An 18918-nucleotide genomic window follows, 5' to 3' on the forward strand; every position below is an offset into this window, starting at 1 on the left:
GTCCGCGCCGTTGTCACCTCTTCTGTCAAGTAATGGGCTGACTGTGCCTTAGGTGGTGGCGCGTAGAGGGAGCGCCGTGCCTCACGTCTTGCTGAGAAAATTTCCTCGCGTATGCACTTGTGCACGGCCGCTTGACGCAGCAGCCGCCGAGCGTCATCAGCAGCAGCAGACCACGTGGACAGTGACGTCGGCAGAGGAGGAGAGGGAGAGGGAGAGGGAGGGAGAGAGGGAGGCGGGAGGTGCAGATGATCGGCAAAGGTAAGGGTGGGGGCCTGAGCGCCATGGCTCACGGGAGCGGGACTGCAGCGGGAGCCCATCCGTCGAGATTCAGATTGAAAAAGGGTTCAGAGGAAGAAGTTGAGGCCAGCAAACGGCGCGCGCAACACATACTCCCACTCAGGGGGAGACAACATGACAGACGGTGCGTGCGCGACAGACATCCGTGCAGAAAGCACGGGCGGTTTCGCTCACTAATGAAGCGCGGGCGCACGCCTAATAGAGCCTGCCGTGCCGCAAGATAGACCGCACATCAGGTACCACCAGCAGGCACTCCAACAGTGGGAGCAGAGCAAGCAGCACTTCATCCTCGTCGTCCTCAGGGGCGTCGTTGGCAGCGATGTCGTCGCCCATCACGGAGTCGTCCGGGGTACCGCATGCGATGTCGTCGACCTCTGCGGGTCGCACGCGAGCGGCGCCGTCGTCGTCCTTCGCCGGCGCGTCGCTTGCAGCGCGTCCCTCTGATGCATCTCCCGCAGCCTCATCGCCGGACTTGGATCTACGCGTCGGCGCTGCCGCGGCACCGCCAACGCTCACGCGTTCGTCACGACCGCGGCTGCCACGTCGCCGCGTCGTCTCGCGCGCCGGCAGGGTAATCCTCGACAGCGAAGGGATGTACGGCGGAATGACCAGCGCGTTCTCTGGATTCACCAGCGTGCACTCCTCTGAGTTGTCGATCATGACAAGCAGCTCGGGTGGCACCTTGAGCAGCCGCAGGTCCTTCACCAGCACCTTGGCGTGCTCGTTCATCACGGTCTTCTCGATAGGGGGGAGGCCTGTGTTATGGCCACCGAGGGCGGCGACCTCCACAGACGCCGACGCCATCGAGACGTCGTCGTTGGCTGCAGCACCGTCGCCGCCCCGCGGTGACTCCCTGGTCTCAGGGGAAAGCGCGTCGCCCCAACAGCGCGCGGATCCTCCGACACCCCCACTGCTCCTGTCGCCGTTATCATCGCTATTCGTCGCAGAACCGCTGGTGCGACCGGCAACGCCGGCGGCCGAGGAGAGACCACCCAACGGCCCGTGGTTGCTACCGCTGACGCCGTAGACACCACCACCGGTAACGCTACCGTCACCGGTGCCACTGCCGTCGCCGCGGTCACGGTCACTGCTGCCACGCCCCACACTGCTCCTGCCTACCCCCCCACTCGACACCAACGGCAGTCCACGCATGCTTGCGGCCTCGCACATCTTGCGCAGCAGTCCTCTCGGGACAAGGCGGCAGTCCTGCCTGTAGTAGCGGTACTTCAAGAGATGGTCGGGGTCGATGCGCTGCAGGATTGTGTCAGCGTACGGCTTCGAGGCGGATGTGAACAGGACGAGGTTAAAGAGCTTCGCGGCGGTGGAGAGAAAGAGGCGGGCGTACGGCCGCTCCCACACGTGGAAGAGCTCCGCCCCAGAGGCGGTCGGGATGACCTCCGAGAACGTCGGCGGGCCGGCCATGTTCGCCGTGGTGGTGGAGACGTGACACAGAGTCTCGTCGAGGTCCATCACCAGTACTTTCTGCCGCGTCGCCGGGTAGCTCAGCACGTGATGGGCCGTGATGCTCGCGATGAGGTGCGGCGAGACCCGAGAGCTCGAGAAATCGAGGTTACGGCTGCTCACGCGCTTGTAGACGACTGAGGAGGCCTGACGGTACCGCGCGGCGGCCGTCGCGGGCGTGTTCGTGCGGTTGCGCAGCGTGTGAGGTGCCGCGCTTGAGTTGGAGCTGCTGTTGTCATCCGTCGACGCGTCTACCAGTGAGGTCGCGCCACTGATACCACCGCCGCCACTGCTGTTTGTGCGCAAAAAATGTGGCGGCCACTGCGGCTCCGGGTGCCGCGTCGGCATTGTCGAGACCGTCGGCTGCTGGATGGGCCCGACCACGATGCTCACGAGCTGGTGAAGACTGCGGGAGGTGCACAGAGGGTGATGCGGCGGGACGAGAAGGCGACTGCGGACGGCCGACATCCACTCCTCCACTTCACCCTTTTTGCCAAGCAGCAGGCGACGCTGAATGAGGGGTGACCCGCCATCGACGCCGTCGCGCGTGACCGCGTCCTCGTCAACGCACTGGCCTGATGAGGCCACGTCTTTTGTTGCTGCTACAGCGACCACGGAGAAGTTTGCGTGCCGCCCTCGCTTCACGTCCGCCTCGTTGTCAGCGTCGTTCCCTTCCCCCTCGCTAACGCTGCCGTAGCACCGTTGTCTCATGCGACCACTCGCCAGCGCCGATTCGGCGGAGGCCGCCCCATTTGCTCCTGCTGCAGAGCGTCGCGCCTCCATGGCTGAGCGCGATAGCGGAAAGGTGCGGTGGCTGCAGCCACACAGGAAGTGAAAAAGGACGACGAAGCTCTCCTTCAGGTGCGTGACAGCCTCCCAGCCATCCGAGGCAAGGCTCGACATGGAGGTGATGACGTACGGGAGCAGCACAGCGTCCCAGAGCCACCGCCCATACTTTACTACGTCAGCCAACATCCCCACAGACACTTAAGGCAGATCGAAGAGATCCCTCAGAGGGAGTTGGCGCGCTGGCACGGATGCAATCGCGGCTGAGTTGGCAAGTATGCAACTGCTTATCGTGCGAGTGCCAAACTCTGCAGGCACCTCTGCAAAGAAGTGCCCACCCGTCGCACAAACGGGCGCGGGTGTGCTCGTCACCTTCTCAGGAGCGCTGGTGAGTCGGGATGTGCGCGCGTCTGAGTTTGTATCGGACGGGGACGTGCACGATCTCACGACACCTCCGTTTCTGCATTGGTGTGTGAGGCGGGGGTGATGGTGAGGAGAAGCGATGCGGAGAGAGGAGTGATAATGATGATGAGAGAGAGCACACGGAAGACAGTCGGGAGTTGACCTATTCATCTCCAACCGATCCGACGTCTGTCGGCGGTGTCAGCGCGGCCATGCCGCTTCCAGCGGGTTCGCAGCGGGCAGGAATACAGCGCGTCCTTTCAGGGAAAGCCTGTCGATGTGCGTGTATACGTCCTGCTTGCGCAGGGATGCGTCGTGCGGTGCCACCGCTCCGTCCAGCCCTCCCTGTTTCACCGGGGTGGGGGCACGAGGAGGGTCCCGAATTGGCGGGAGTTCTTCTGAGCGCACGCACACGGGACCGGAAGAGAGAGAGGGAGGGGGCCGCGAGGTCGGTAGGGCTGTTCTTACCAACAACATGGCAACAGAGAGCATGACTGCGATGTATGAGAAGAGCACATTCCCTGACGAACGAAGAGGAGATGCGGTCGCCTCTCCTCCTCACCTCTATGACTGCTCTCCCCACACCATCACGTCTCCGAGGGGCGCGTATGCACACACTCATAAGCAGAAAAGCGCCCAATAGAGGCTTAGACACTTCCCTGGTGAGCTCGCGACTACTCAACTGTGGGCGTGAGGCGCAGGGGGGAAGGGGTTCATTAGCATGCACTGTCCAATGCACGTCTTCACCATAGTCTCTCTTTCTCTGTGTGTGTGTGTGTGATGCTACTCCAGCAGCGATGAGTACGTGTCGGTCAGCAGCGCGTGGCGTTTTTGCGCGAGCTCACGAACGTGAAGGGGAGACGGGGAAAGGCAAGGCGGTTGAGCGAGACAGTGACGGGGAGGGCGCGAAGGACCATTGAGGCTTGCCAACTATGCCACGGAGCCGAGAGGGGTGCACACATCCCGTCGGTACGCCAGCGAAGAGGGAGCGGAGTCCAGAGTGTCAGCGTTACCCTCTCTCTCCTCCCGACCAACATGCACACTAAGGCGTGCAGGAGTAGGGTAAACGAGTGAAACACGAAGCGGCCCCTTTCGAGCGCATCACGCGCCCGCCGAGCCTTCCACTCCCATCCCTGGCCTGTGGCTTCTACGCATTTAATGTGTGCCTGTGTATCCGCATCTTTTAGCGAGTCGGGTTAGAGAGATGCCTCGGAACGGTACGCGACAGGGGAAAGAGAGAGAGCGTCACACGCACATGCGTGGAGCTTAGCCGGTTATCGCAGGAAAAAGGGCTGGAGAGAGAGGGAGAGGGACAGAGGAGGAGAGACGGCGCGTGCGTTTGCTGGACTGATAGCGAGAAAAAGTCAGCACGCGCCCCCTCCCCCTTGACGCCATCCTCGTCCACACCCCTCTCCTCCCTCATCACCATTGCATTCTTTCGTCCATTGCAGGCATTTCTTTGCGGTTACCGGGCCTCGACACGCGTCGCTCACGCGCTTACAAGTGCCGCTGTGGTCACCACAGACGCCATCTGAATCAGCCAATACCGCCGACCTCCTCCCGCTCGCACACCCATGAGTCTCTGCCCACATCCCTCGAGTGCGGGCACACCGTTGAGTCAAGGGAGAGAGTGAGGAACGCGAAGCACGCAAACATCCCTGCGTGCATATGTGTGGGTGGGCAACAGCACACGTACAACCCTCGGCAGAGTGTGTGCACTGCACCGGCGGAGGGGAGGGCAATCGAAGGGAAAAAATCGACGATGGGTGCGACAGGAGTAAAAGCGGTGAGGGGCGGAGGCCCCGTGTTGGGCGGTTGCGTGCCTGTGCATGTGCACGTGTGTGTAGAAGAGATGACGGAGATAGATGGGGGAGGAGAGGATGCCGAGCCGCCACCCATCCTATCCGCATGCGCCCCTTCATTCCCCGTCCCCGGCAGTGTGCATGCCGCCGTCCCTGCCCGCCACCTCGAACGGGTTCGCCTGCTGAGACTCAGCGACTGCCTCGCGACGTTGGCGCTTGCGCTCGAGCCTCTCGTCGCGCTGCTGACGCTTTCGCTGCACATTCTCATCCTGCACCGCTCGTCGCTTCGCCTTCTCCGTCTTGCGTGCACGCACCTTCGACGCGTTGACTTGAACCTCACGCAGCGTCTTCTTCTCGATCCGGTGGTAAATGACCTCACCGCCAGCAAAGCCGTTCTCCACTTTGATCAGCTGCAGTGTCATGCGCGGGCCGATTTCCTGCAACTTGACGCGGCACTGCTCTCGATGTTGGCGGAAGGGCTGCACAAGTGGCACCTCTTCTCCCTCCCCATCTGTGTCCGACCAGGCATCTTCGCGGTCGATCAACTCGTCGATGCTCTCTAGCGAGCCCAATTTCGTCGGGCGGCGATTCTCTAAGAGCTTCTTCACCGTCTTCGTGACACCGACGGTGCGCGCGTTCACGTAATAATGTCGCACTTCCACAACGTGTTCGACGTGGTCGTAGTGTACGAGGCAGACGCGCTGAATTTCGTTGTTGTGAATCGTCTGCACGTTAATGGAGGGGAACAGCGCCTTGAACGTGGCCGCCAGCAGCGGTACCTCCGCGCGGCGCTCCAAATCGGGGTGCGTGAAGTTGTTCAGCACCACAATCGGCGCCACCTCCCACGCTGCACGGTCGACCGAAAAGGGGCGGCGCTGCTTCGCGACGATTTCCTTGTGAAGTGTGAAGCTCAACACACGAAAGGACAGCGTGGGGCCGTTGAAGAAGCGCATGATGCGCAGCGACGTCCCCTGCGAGGGGGCGGTGAACAGCTGCAGGTGCGAGGCGCTGAAGGTAGCGGCCACCGCGAGGAAATCCTTCAGCGACTTGTTCTTGCCATGCAGCTTCTTACTGCTCCATGGCAGAAAGACGTTGCGCCACTCGTGCATCAGCGAGCGCACGTGAACACCGACCTCGCCGCGGTAGATGATGATGGACTTGGGAGTTCTCTTATCCGCCTCAGTCGTGTCCAGCTTGCCTGGAATCGCTGTGTTGGCCCTCGTCAAGTTGCTCATCGTTGCAGTGCTTTCACCTCTGCCGCTTTTTCTGAAATCGACAACTGAGGCGTGTGCGCGCCCCACAGAGGGACTCGAACCTACGCAGCGTGAAGGACGAGAAACAGCAGGAGCCGTGCGTTGTGCGCAAGCGACGGCAGGACACAGTCGCTTGCCCGCGCTCGCGCACCGGGGGAGGGCGCTCGGCGCGTTAGTGGAAGAGAGGGCTTGGGGTGAAGAAGGGGAGGGCTAACGGGCCGCAGCACTGTACAGTGGCCTACGACTCACTGCAGCAAACGAGAGAGGGAGAGAAAGGAAAAGGGGGGAGGGAGGGGGGAGAGGATGTGCGTCAAGGAAGAGAGCGCCATCCGCGCACCGGCGTCGTTATGGCAACATCTGTCGCACAAAGAAAAGCACTCTGCCTCGCCGCACGACAGAGCGACCTGAAAATGGGTGGACTGAGAGGCGGAAGGCGAGAAAGTGGTCTTGGTGGTCCGTCGCCGCACGGGGAGAGGCAGTCTGCGCCCCTGAAGGAGGATGTTCGCTTGCGCGTGGGTAGTTGGGCTTTGTAAGAGAAAAGGTACTTCGATATCTGATCAGTGCCCGAAGGCACGACTTCGGGAGGAGAGAGGGGGAGGGGTCGGGGGGTGGTAGACGGGCGGCGGCGATGTGTGAAGGCACGGGAAAGAGGTGGCGGTACTGTTTTGTGGCACCACCCGTGCCGTGAGCCGACTCGCGTCTTTCACCTTCAGCGCCGTACGCGAGAGGGCTCAGGCGGGCAGCGCTCATCGTAAATAGATGGTGATACGTGCGTGTGTGTGCGTGTAAGGGGGCAGGGGACAGCATCTGCAGCCTCGTACATGGCATCCGAGAGAGCTGCTCCCCCTCCCTCCATGCTGGCAATGTGGCCAATCCCCTCTGCTCCACTTTCAGCCCGCTCCGCAGATCTCCATCGAGTGCGTCGCAGCACCTGTGACCCCCCTCCCCATCATTACGCTCCCTATCAATGACCGATGTCCCTCTCATCTCCCGCGTCGATAGGGAGAAGGAAAGGTGAGCCGGCGCCTACCGCAGCCAGTAGCCCGGGTTGGCGCACTTCCCCGTCATCAAAGCGTCGTACTGCGAGGCGCACTGGGCGATAATGCTGAGAGCCATCTCGGCGCCTTTGATCTCCTTGTCGAAAGCAAACTCATTCCGCCTCTTGCCGTCCGGAACCTTATAGCTCTCGAACCAGTCGATGATGACCGCCCGCAATTCCAGCGGGACCTGCGACAATGATCCGTAGCCCTCGCCCCCCGTCGCTGACACAGACTCAACGATGATCTTCCAGTCGGTCTCACCCTCGTCAATCAGCCCCAGCACGCCGAGGACGCGCACTGGCCCGTAGGCACCGACGCGATGCGATGCACCAAGGTGCACAGCATCGACGGGGTCGCCGTCACCGATGCACTTGGTGTGCGGATCGATGTGCAATGGGTTCTCCCAGGTACGGGGCAGGAAGCCGTAGTTGAACGGAATGTCGCCGTAGGAGAAGTACCGCAGCGCCGGCCCCTCTTTGCCTTTGTGGGTGTCGTGCTTAATGGGGTTGTCCGGCTCCTCTTTGCACATCTCCAACTTGGCGCGTGTCCCCTTCGGAATTTCCGTCACGCACGTCAGGAGCAGAGGATCGGCCGTTGCGCCCGGGTGGAGAGGTACGTCATGCCAAGGCGACACGATTGCACCTGTTGAGTCGTCTTTGAAATACATTCGCCACGTTGTATGGGTTGCCGGGCCGCTCTCTGTGGTGCTGTAGACGGGCAAAGAAAGGGCACTGGCCGCTGCTTTGCTGCTAAGGAGCCTCGCCGACCACCGCAGCATCTGCGTAAGAGGTGCTGCTCAGGCAAGGAGGAGGGCGTACGCCAGTGGGAGCCCTTGATGGCCTGTGGGTGAATGAGTGCCACAGGGGGGAAGGGGAGTAGAGCACGGAGGAGCGGACGGAGGGAGGGAGAACATAGACGCGCAGGCTGGTGGCCAAGCCTCCAGGTGGCCAGGAAGCAGCATAGGTACGTGGTGTCGACAGAGCACTATTGTGCATGTGCGTATGCCAGGAGGCCCCCCATACATATATGCATATATACGCGCGCGGACTCGAACCTGCGCGACGCGCCTCATCTTCGCCCAGTGGAGTTGCACAGCACGTGAAGCATAAGAACAGAGGCAACCAGGACATACAGGAAAAAAAAGGTGAATCGAGGTGGCAGCCGGGTCGTCGACAATGAGGGGAGAGCGAGCCACGTGTGCTCGGGGTCCCATTCTGCAAAGGCGCACGCGAGCGTTTTAATAGCGGCGTGGCGGCTGACGGTCAGTGGTGCAGAATGGGTGTGAAGAGAAGTCGTATCAGGCGCGGCATATGCGTGTCCTTCAGTGGCTCCTGTGCCGTGGAGGAGGGGCTACTGACGGCTACGCGCCAGTGGGTTGGCGCCGTCTCTACTGGCGTCGCCTCGCCTTCCCTCCCTCTCTGCCACACCTTCCAGCAGCACTTCACCCGAGAATGGCTCCGATACAGCTGCTGATGCCCTTTGCGATGACGTTCACCACCGGGCCTAAGATCATTGAAGCGTAGGAGAAGGCAATCTTCAGCGTCTGACGCGCGTAGGGAAGAAAGCTCAGCGCGTACCACAGTACGCACGCGAGCTGCACTGCCGCAAACAGTAGGGAGAGCAGCTTGGACTTGAGCCACAGTGCGCTCAGCAGCGTCAAAGCAATCGAGGTGAAGTACAAACACGCCGCTTTCAATCGGTTCGCCTCGAACATGGAGCGCAGCTGTTGTGCGCACCCGGCGAGGAACATGGTGGAGCACATGCAGAAGATGTTCCCACATGTCACGAAGAAGCTGAATTTCGTCGGTCGCATCCACATCATCATGCCCAGCAGGACGAAGAGGATGCCCATGCCCATCATCATCATGAACCCGGTGATGCGCTGCGTGTAGGTGAGGTCTGTCATCTCAGAAAGCCCCTCCATGTACCCCTGCTCCGGCGGCATCTCCGTTAGGAGCGCCGTGCCAGGCGGCGGCTCATCAGACACGAGGCTAAGCGCTCGGTACTTGAACTGCGACCAGTACTCGCTTAGTTTGTTCACGCCGTCATCCTGCTGGACGCCGGGGTTGCGCTGCCGCCCCGAGTCGACCGTCGCCATGTGGTCACCTCACGTTCAGTACGTGAGTCTAGCCTCTATTGCTTATCCGGGAGTGCGGGGCGGCCGAGTGACTCCCACAGAGGTGCACCGGCAGGCAGAGGACTGGTGAAAGGGACCGTGAGGAGAGGGGTCGCGGAGGTGGAGGCGAGTGAGTGGCGAACAGCGTTTGCCAACGGTAAAAGTGAGGAAGAGTCAAAGAGTCCCATCAAGGGAGGGAGGCGAGCGGGGAGTAGGCTGAGATGGAAGGCACGGGTGCGCCCGCCCCCTGGAGGATGGCACCACTGCCCCACTTCACCCAGCGGCTACGAGGGAGTTGTCTTGCTAAGTGTCCCTCCGTCGTAGAGCCGGGGGTGGGGTGGGGAGGGGACGGGACGGGGCAGTACGCTACCAGCTGCATCGTCGCCCCTGGATGCCTGGCGCGCTTCTGCATGACTTGGGAGCAGAGGAGTGTGTGTAACACGTTGGACACCCCGCGAGTGCCCCGCAACGACGCCCACCATAAGCCACCCCCCGTCGGCGTCTCTATGAGGCCCATCACACCATCAGAGACCAGATGAGCTTGCCGGCTCCTTCACCCGCGCCGGAAACGAGGCGGTGTGTGTGTGCGTGTGCGGTCTGAGGGAGGGGGGAGCGGAGGGCACGAGGCAAGAAATGACCGTCGCGCAGGCAGAGAAGCGAATGGCGGCACGTCACTGTAAAGTGACAGCGGGTGCAAATCCGCACCGAATCCGCCAGTGGACGAAACGATACGTGAAGCGAAAAAAGTGCGATAATTACGAAGACAGCGATGAGCTCACCAACTCGCTCATCAGTCAGCACGCTCACACACGGCAGCGCGTCTACCCGCGGCGTGATGGCGTCGAGGGTGTGCGTGGCTGTACATGCAGGAAGTTCAAGTGAGCGAATACTGCAAGAGATGCCATCGAAAAGCAAGCGGATGATCAATAGCGGCTTCGAGTCTGAGAAAAGCAGTGCGCTCAGCGAGCGCTCGCCATCGTCTCAGCGTCACTGCACAGCAGTAGCACAGCAGCAGAGGCGACTGAGGGGGGAGTGGCAGTGAGAGAGAGAGAGCGCACCAGTGCCAAAATAAAGGGTAAAATGAGGCGGCACTGAGGGACACGTGGGCCAAGCAGCCCACGTACATGCCGTGGCGTGAGCGTAGGTCGGAGGAGTAGCGGGGGAAAAGCGGTGACCAGTAGAGGACGAGGACCGATAGGGAAAGGGATGCGTTCGCTTGCCACCGCCAGACGAGGAGGCGAACAGCAGCAGAGGCCCCCACCAGAAAAGTGTTCGCTAACACTTTCGGTGTGTCCTCTCTCTCTCGTTCATTGCCGCAGTGCACAGGGGAGGGAAACTCGGCTCGGCTTCCCCGTAGACGCAGTGCCGGGTTCTGAGATGCTACGGGCTGGGGGATCCCTCGCCGTCGGAGGGGGGGAGTGGTATGAAGAAAAGCGCCACCCCCTCTGCGCCCCGCATGGCCCTCTTTTCAAATCTCGGCTGTGTGGCATCTGTTTCGGATGGACAGATGGCGGTGCTTTTGAATCAATCCGATCTTTCAAATTCGACGACACCGCCAACCACTGTGTAGGCAACGCGCGGCTCCGCGTGACGCGGCCACCACCGCGCGTTGGAGCCTTCGATGCCCACCATCTGCTCCATCCCTGTATCGTCCAACCAGTCCGCCGTCCACACCGTGATGTCGGCGTATTTGCCCACTTCCAGAGTGCCGAGGTATTCCTCCATGAACATGCCGTGCGCCCCCTCGTACGTATAGGTGCGCAGCGCTGCGTCCATTGAGATGCACTCGGCTGCATTCCAGGTGTCGTGGTAGCGCCGCTGCGCTGTCGCCGCGCCGGCGGCCGTAATGGCAGCCGACTGCTGCACCTGATACTTGCTTTGGTGTTGCGCCTCTTCCGCTGCCAGCACCATCATTACGTCTGGCACGCGCGTAACGGCGCCACGCAGCCCGTCGTTGACTTCCGCCGGCGCCACCGGCCAGTCCGATCCCAGATCTACGTGTATGCTCGCCGCCAGCAACGTTCCCCACATGTAAGACTTATCCTTTCGATGCTGCCCCAGCAGCTCGTCCACGCAGTCGCCGTCGAACAGAAGGTGGCAGGGCTGCATGGATGCAATGATGCCGTACTGCGCCATGCGCTGCGTTTCCTTCGCCACGTTGGACATGTGCTGGCAGTGCTCCACGCGCGAACGCGGGTCCGCACAGAAGCGCGCCACGGCCGCCGCCTCCACTCCTGCTCCCACCTCACGCCTGCGCAGCCACTCCCCCGATGCACAAAGCGCTCGGTTTACCGTCGCAACAGCGCGGTCGCCGATCGCGTGCACTACGCACTGCAGGTTGTGTGAGTGCACAAGGCGGATCGCATTCTGCAGCTCCGGCCGTGACATTGTCAGCAGCCCGCACTGACACCGCTTGCCCGATCGCTCCGCCAGGAGCGCGCTGATTGCCGCGTCGTCCATGCTGCTGTCAATATCGCCCTCAGTCATCACGTCATAGCCGAAGGGCCGGTTCATCGCCGCTGTGCGCGAGCTCAGCGATCCGTCCGCAAACAGCTTCACCGCGCCCAGCAAGAGATAGCCGCCGCCAGCTGCCGGCGGCGTCATGGTGAAGCGGTAGGGCAGTGTAAAGGCGTCACTGCGGCTCGACCGCGCCGCATCGGCCGCCATTACGCGGTAGAGCTTGTCTATGAAGCGCTCCACGTCGTTCACCGGCACGCCATATCGCACGCGCACTCGCATCGCGCCCTCGCGCTCCATCTGCGCGAGAAAGGCGATCTCGCTCACGTTGTCTGTGTATATCATCGATACCATCGAGAAGACGGAGGTGAAACCGAGGGAGAGAAGATGCTCGGAGGCGGCCTCGAGTGCACGGCGCTGGCTTGCGGGCGTGTCGGTGGCAGGCGCGTACCGCTTCGCCAGCTGAATCGCATTGTCGCGGAGGATGCCGTTCGGTTCTCCATTTTCGTTCAGTTCGATTACGCCCCCCTCAACGAAAGTGATTAGCGGCTCGCCATCGTCAGCGCCGGCGATGATGTGGCAGCTCCGCAGTGCGGCTGTGTTCATGACGGCGGAGTGCATGTCTTTGCTGTACATGGCAAGATGAATCTCTGTGCTCACTTCATCCAGCCAATCGCGCGTTGGTGAGCAGCCCAGCATTGCCTCGCTCCAGCCAACGCCGTACACCCAACCGCCCTCCTCGCGGTTGTACCGACACTCCACGAAGTCTCGAATGATTGCAATGAACTGCGCCTTGCTTGTGGCAAAGCCAAGCTGAGGGGCAAGCAGCAAGCGACCACCATCAAGGAAATGCACGTGAGAATCAATGAATCCGGGGTACACGGCGCAGCGATGCTTGCAGTCGATGATACGGTGAGATGCAGAGCGCGGGCGACCGCCCTCCACCGGATAATGCGCCGCTGCTGCCTTACCAGTGGGCTGCGCTGCCACCAGCGCTTCGTAGCGCTGTAATGCTTCTGCAGAGCTGCCGATGAAACAGATGCGGCCGCCCTCCACCAGCAGCGCGTTCACCTCTGGGGGGCACGAGGATGCCACCGCTGGCTGCAACGCCGACGCACCACGCCACACACGCCGCGCGTTAATGATGGCGAGAACGGACGTCATGGCAGTGCAGGCACACGCGTGGCCGTGTACGATAGAAGCAGTGTGTGCGAACGGTTAATGTGCGGATGATGCGCGGGTCACTGCACCTCATCGGCACCGCAACTGATTGAGCCGAGCACATCGAGATAGAAAGAGCGAGGAGATGGAGAAAGAAGTGGGACTACGTGGATGTGCGTGCTGGGAGAGGACTTTCGGCGGTCATCGAGCGGGTGGTGGCAGCTTGGGTGCCGGTGCGCGTTCTTGTTTTTAGGAAGGAAGCAGAGGAGAAGCGAATGCGGCTGCACAGTGGTCCTCAGGGAAGGGAGAGGGGCTTAGATAGCATAAACTCATCACCAACACGCGCTGAAGTGCAGTGAGTGCAGAAGATGGCGGTGTGTGTGTGTGTGAGGTGGCGTGGGGAGGTGCACCGGTGTCACCGCTCTGACTAATGTCAAGACGTTGCCGCGCAAGAGGACGTAAATACGTATAAGAGGGGGGACGAATGGCCGAGGCCGTGCAGCTCTGCCTCTCCATGGTTCCCTTCATGCCCAAGGCGCACCATGGCACACAGCCCTCACCCCAGGCGCTCCGTTCACATCATCCGATAGGTGTACCGCCATGGCTGAGGGCCTTGACGGACACCATCTTGCGAAGGCAGCTCCCGCATCTTGTACTTGCCAATCGACAACACCGCCGCGTTTGCTTCATCTGTGTCTCGCGCCCCTCCCACTTGGCCCTTGCCGCGCGACTGCATCTCACCCGCGCGCAGGCGTCGCACAAAGCGCATGTACTGCACCTTTCCGCCGAAGGAGCGCAGGTAGCAGCAATTCTTCACCATCAGGGAAAGAGGAACCCCGTCGCAGTCGTGCCGTACGCTGAAGTGTGGCTCCTCTCTGCGGAGAATGGCCATGAGCTCATGCATCTTTAGCGCCACCTCATCATAGTACGCAGCACTAGAGTCATCCGCGCCTTTGTCAGTGGCAACGTCAGTGTCGGGGTAGATGCGGCGTGCTCCGGATGCAAAGGGGACGCCAGAGACCACATTGTTGTTCATGGCCACTTCCACTGGCAGCGGCGGGCCGTAGCGGAGCAGAGCGCGGTGCACAAGAGCATCAAAGCATTCTTGCACAGCACTGTTGCCGGTGTCTGCATTGACTGCGCCATAGTGCGGTGGCGAAGCGGGCCGTGCGGGCCCGGGGCCGATGTGTGCCCCATCCACCGCTCCCTGTTGCCGTTGCCACTCTTCCGCCTCATCCCTCCACTTGCGCACCGGATCCGCAGCGCGCCGGTTCGCGTCCTCTTCCGCAAGCGCCTCTGCCTGCGCCGCTGCCCACGACTCGGTCGAGAACAGCGGGTTGGTGAGGCTACTGTGCTGCGCGCGCTGCTGTGCAGTTCGTGCACCACCACACCCTTGGCGTTTCTGCAATTTTTCCAGCAGCCGAGTCGATTGCCGCACCGTTTCGCGTGACTGTTGTCGGCCACCACGGCGAGCGCTGTTGGCGATGGTGGCGAGCCGTCGTGCTGCTCGACTCTCCACAACAGGATGCAGCAATCCCTTGAACATGCAGGGCCTTGTGAGGTGGGGGGGGGGGGAAGACTAGTTGAGTGCGAGCAGCAGCGCTACGATTGCGTTGGTGCAATCGGTATTGTGCCTGTCTGCCGCTAGGCTCCGCCCAAAGAGAGGGGTTCGGCGATGCACGCCAGGTTCGGCTTACGGGGCTGTGGTGCACGCCCCACCTCTGCTGTCAACCGCCAGTCGCTTTCCAGTCGACACGTTGGTGAATGTAGCGAAGGGTGCACAGAGCTAAGCGATAGCGTCAGTCGAGGAGCAGGTAAGGATGGGAGGGGGGGGATAGAGCGGCAGATGCATGCGCAGCACGCTTAAACGCATGTTCAGCGGTTCCCGCACTCGGGAAGAGAGAGGGGGAGGAGTGGGAAGTGCAGAAGCGCACTTCTCCGGCTTCCTTTTCGAGGTCTTGTCCCCGTAAGGACGGCACATACACACACACACACACAAACGGCGACACTTCGCTTCGCTCTAAAAGAAAGTGCGCTTTTACATTGCTTTCTGCAACGTGGTCTTGGTAGACCTTCACGTGCACGCAGAGCCCACAGGCAGGAGGGGGTAGTGGTGATGGTGGACGTGGCGTGTGTGTGTGTGTATGTGCCTGGGAGGGGAGGGTGGAGCTTCCAATAAAGAAATGATTATCGGGGTGCGCCCCCTGCTACATCTGTGAGCGCTTTCGCGCTGAAGAGAAACACTGGCCACGTCGCTACTTCAGTCGGCCGCTTACGTCCCTGTCATGTTGCCTCGGCGCCAACCGCTTCGCTTCACAACGACTGCAAATGCCCTCTCATCCCCACCGCGCAGCTGCTCGACACCGTACGCGCCGTCGTTTCGTTGCTGCTATTCCTTTCCTCGAGGCCTAGCGCTGCTCCATACAGACGCGCCAACACAGCCGAGCGCACTCAACGCCCTACGCGACGAGGGATTCGCTTCACGTTCCCCGACGCTCTCCCCCTCCTCCATACCCACCAACTGCCGAGGCTTAGACACCCTCTTCACCATTGCATGCCACCTCAAGCGAGACACTTCCGTAACGCGACAGTGAACGACTCCGCCAACGTATGGGGGCAGAGCCCGATGATCGGAGAGGGAGAGACGAGAAACGCAGTAGGGCTGCTTGACGATAGGCTTGCCTGATGACCCCGGCGCCGCCGATCGATCTTCGCAAGCGAAGATGGCGACAGAGGTGAGGGAGGAGAGCTGCAAGAATTGGCCACACTCACTGTGCAGCGCACAGAGAGATTCTCAGCAGTAAGTTTATTCGGCAGCAGTGCCCGCATATGCCCACTTCGGTGCTCCCTGTGAGGCTGTCGCCACAGTTCGTTCGAAGAGTTGGTGTGGCTGAGCACTGACCACTTACATGCACACCCTATGACTGATTTCATTTTGCTGACAATCGCTTAGTGTGGTGTCTCTCCGGCCCCCAGAGAAACACGGGAAAAAAGTGCCTTTCATCATTGGCGACGCGACACACCGCTCATACGCATACGATCGGATGCGAAACGGCCTCTTCCTGCGGTGTGTGTGTGTGTGGGGGGGTGGCACTCTCCTACAATACGCGACACCGTGCCGGCAGGGTTAAAGCCAGCCGTCATTGTGGAAGAGAGAGCACGAGCTCGATGCTCTGCGCGTTACGCAGCTGTGTGCGCACTCGTACGATGTGTCCCGAGACAGACCAAGCCCAATGCCGCCACACCCATTCCACTGCTATTGCGCATACGCGCGAGGGTGAATGGCCCGCTAACGACGCAGCCACTGCCCCCCGCCCCTTCGACTCCTTTCGCCTTTTCCCCTCCGTAACAGCAGCGGCAGCAGCAACTAGTAAACAGCGAATGAGAAGAAAAAGGGAGACGCGGTGACATTCGCTCCCCCTCCGCCTTCTTTCTTCTGCTGCGCGTCGTGCGCTAAGGGCAGAATGGGTGGGAGGAGGGAGAGGTGTCACACGAGACGCGCGGCAAATGTGTTCCAGTCACCAGTGCTCATCTACAGGACCACAATGGCCGGCTTGAACGAGAACGGCAGTTCCCACGGCCGCAGAACACGCGTGCCCCCATGGCCTACCACACACCCAAGGACAGCGAAAAAAAAAGTGGTGGCCGTGCAAGAGAGAGCGAGATGGGGAAGAGTAGGAAGTAACGATGCAGCGAGCGCACGACAGCGTGCACGAAAATACACCCGCATGCGCAGAACCGGTACATCAGTCGAATGCGCCCAGGCCCAGGTGCATATCTGTGCTTGAGCCCCCCTCCCTTTCTCGCTCTTCCTACGCACGATCTCTCAAGTTGCCAGCTTCTCCCATACACCCAGCTTGCCGCGCAGCCTGTGTCATCTCTGCAAATGGAACACTCACGAGAACACCACTGCAGCAGAAAGAGAGACACGCCTTCCGGTTGGAACTAAAATGGTGTGAGCTCGAAGGCTGGCGCTGAGTTCGCGGCGTCGTCATCGCCATCTCTCGCGTCAACGCTGCCGAAGTCATACAGGTCGCGCTCTAAAGCGGCCGTGGGGGCAGCGCTGGTTGACGGGTGGGATGCCGGCAAGTCCGAAGCATTATGAGGTCGCATCAAGAAGAAGGGGTTCGACTCTGCCGGCGTAATCTCGACCGCTGGAGGGGTGCCGTCGCGCGTTTCAAAGCTGCTGCTACCCAAGTTAACAGTCGCGTAGAAGGGCTGCGCAGGTGCATGCGCGGACAGGCCGGTATCACCGACACCAAACTCGGCTGTCAACGGTACTTGTGACTCGAGTGTTAGGAACGGGTTCTTTGGTTCCTGCAAGTCGGCTACAGGGCAATCGCTGCTGCTTCGCTGTTCCTACGGAGATGGTGGTGCTGAGCTGGAGGCTGGACGGTCCGACGAGGCATCCGTCTGCTGGCTTGCAGCTCCTGTCGTATGTTCACTAGCATGCAGTGCACTGGGGTCTTCGGCCTGCGTTTCGTGTCTCAGCGACTGCGACTGCTCTTGCACGGTTGTCTGTGGTTCCACCAGATGGGGGGTAGTGGCCAGTTCCACACCACTGTTATCATAGTCGTACGGCATCAGCAGCGGTGCGCGGAGTCGCTCTGGCTCCGCGAAGCAGAAGCGACGGAGGCGGAGATACATTACCTCACCGAGGCTAAATTTAACGGCACGAATGCGCTGCGGCAGCGCCTCCTCATTGAGAAGCGCGGCGAGGTCGATGGGCGGCCCCGCCTCACGGGTAGGATCACCGCTGGTGCTGCAGTAGCGCACCAGCGACACCACAAACTGGCACTTAAAGGACGGCTTGCAGAGCCCGTCCGACGAGGTTTTGAAGCGCGACACGCACACTATGCGGTTGCCCAGCCGTGGTTTGTTAACTGGCTGGCTGCCGGTCGATCCGGAGATGATGCAACACGACGTGGGCAGCGTCTTGTAGTCCTCTGCTGTTCGCTTGCGCTCATCGTCCACTGCATGCAGTCGGTCGAAATCGATGACCCGCAGCGCTGCCTCGCCATCCTGTGAGTTAGAGGGCACTACAGCGGCCACGGGCACCGCTGGCGAGGCAGCCTCCAGTGCACTCGGGCTCAAGAACGTGTTGGCCGTGTAGCTGAACGCGTACCCAACGATCGGCTGTGGCTGCTGCCGCTCGTCCTTCGGATCCGGCGGCAGCTCCTTCGCCGCGTCGGTGAAGTCGAGCACAAACTGGTCTGCAACAATAGCGAAGTTGTAAAAGTTGCGCGGTACGCTCTTCACCTGTCTGTAGTGTGCCGCAAGGGTGAAAGTGATGCTGACGGGAGTGCCGGTGCCAGTCTCTGGCGCGCACCGAGACCCTGGCGTTACTAACAAGCAGAAGCGCTTACGTCCTCCAGAACTGTTGTACCCTTCGCTGGCATCAATGTGCTTCACAACAGTCACGTACGTCCCTTTGCGTACGCCAACATCGCTACACACATTGGGCGCACAAGAGGGAGAGTCGGTGGATCCCGCGCAACGTGACAGCTTCATGGGCACTGCCTCGTTCTGCGTCTTTGAGCCACGGCGCACGTTGTAGCTTTTGCTGCTGAGTTTGGTAAAGACGCTGCGAGTCCAGGCAGGCACCTTTGCAGCGCCCTTGTTGAGCGAGGCGGAGATGGCCTCTATGTTGCCGCTGGCCGGCGCCTGGTCGCCTGCTCGGCCGCCGGAGGAGGAGTACAGGCGGTGTTTGTTCTGCGCCTCCACCTCGAACACCATCATGTGGAAGCGCTTCGGTTTGACGGTCCGCACAGGCGCGGCGCCTGTAGGACCTTCAGCCGCGCGACCCGTCGGCATCGCCTCTTCGGCAGCGAACTCCACCTCGTAGGAGAGGTTGTTGAAGGCACTGTACGGCAGAGTCAGTGGGCCGCAGCTCAGCGGCACCGCTTTCTGCAGCTCTTTCTTGGCCTCCTCGATGGCGTCCGGCAGCGCAATCCAACGGGTGCGCTGCGTGACGCCGTTGAAGTTGCACGCCACCCTCATCTCCTCCCAGAAGAGTCCAATCGTCGACGAGGTCGCCTCACCCTCGACGCTGATCGAAATATCCTCAACATCCACGCGGCAGTGAAACCGCTCACCAGGGGCGCGGAGCGGCGCCTCGGCTGGCACGCTGTCCGCCATCTCAG

General features: G+C 61.2%; 6 protein-coding genes across 6 annotated transcripts; all 6 read right to left on the reverse strand.

Moving 5' to 3' along the window:
• Nucleotides 1–492: 492 nt before the first annotated feature.
• Nucleotides 493–2733, reverse strand: LSCM1_08127 (uncharacterized protein; the record flags this gene model as incomplete). The annotated part of the gene is made up of 1 exon (XM_067325467.1): nt 493–2733. One exon carries the CDS (start codon nt 2731–2733, stop codon nt 493–495), a length of 2241 nt encoding a protein of 746 aa, XP_067181572.1.
• Nucleotides 2734–4864: 2131 nt separating this feature from the next.
• Nucleotides 4865–5983, reverse strand: LSCM1_08128 (uncharacterized protein; the record flags this gene model as incomplete). The annotated part of the gene is made up of 1 exon (XM_067325468.1): nt 4865–5983. The coding sequence occupies one exon, from the start codon at nt 5981–5983 to the stop codon at nt 4865–4867; it is 1119 nt and encodes a 372-aa protein (XP_067181573.1).
• A 1044-nt stretch (nt 5984–7027) lies between these two features.
• On the reverse strand, nt 7028–7819 carry LSCM1_08129 (uncharacterized protein; the record flags this gene model as incomplete). The annotated part of the gene is made up of 1 exon (XM_067325469.1): nt 7028–7819. One exon carries the CDS (start codon nt 7817–7819, stop codon nt 7028–7030), a length of 792 nt encoding a protein of 263 aa, XP_067181574.1.
• Nucleotides 7820–8482: 663 nt separating this feature from the next.
• Nucleotides 8483–9139, reverse strand: LSCM1_08130 (uncharacterized protein; the record flags this gene model as incomplete). Its single annotated transcript, XM_067325470.1, has 1 exon — nt 8483–9139. The coding sequence occupies one exon, from the start codon at nt 9137–9139 to the stop codon at nt 8483–8485; it is 657 nt and encodes a 218-aa protein (XP_067181575.1).
• Nucleotides 9140–10681: 1542 nt separating this feature from the next.
• Nucleotides 10682–12778, reverse strand: LSCM1_08131 (uncharacterized protein; the record flags this gene model as incomplete). The annotated part of the gene is made up of 1 exon (XM_067325471.1): nt 10682–12778. One exon carries the CDS (start codon nt 12776–12778, stop codon nt 10682–10684), a length of 2097 nt encoding a protein of 698 aa, XP_067181576.1.
• A 571-nt stretch (nt 12779–13349) lies between these two features.
• Nucleotides 13350–14321, reverse strand: LSCM1_08132 (uncharacterized protein; the record flags this gene model as incomplete). The annotated part of the gene is made up of 1 exon (XM_067325472.1): nt 13350–14321. The coding sequence occupies one exon, from the start codon at nt 14319–14321 to the stop codon at nt 13350–13352; it is 972 nt and encodes a 323-aa protein (XP_067181577.1).
• Nucleotides 14322–18918: the final 4597 nt, after the last annotated feature.

This window comes from Leishmania martiniquensis, chromosome 3 (assembly GCF_017916325.1).
Source record: "Leishmania martiniquensis isolate LSCM1 chromosome 3, whole genome shotgun sequence".
In the NCBI taxonomy this organism is placed as follows: Eukaryota; Euglenozoa; class Kinetoplastea; order Trypanosomatida; family Trypanosomatidae; genus Leishmania; species Leishmania martiniquensis.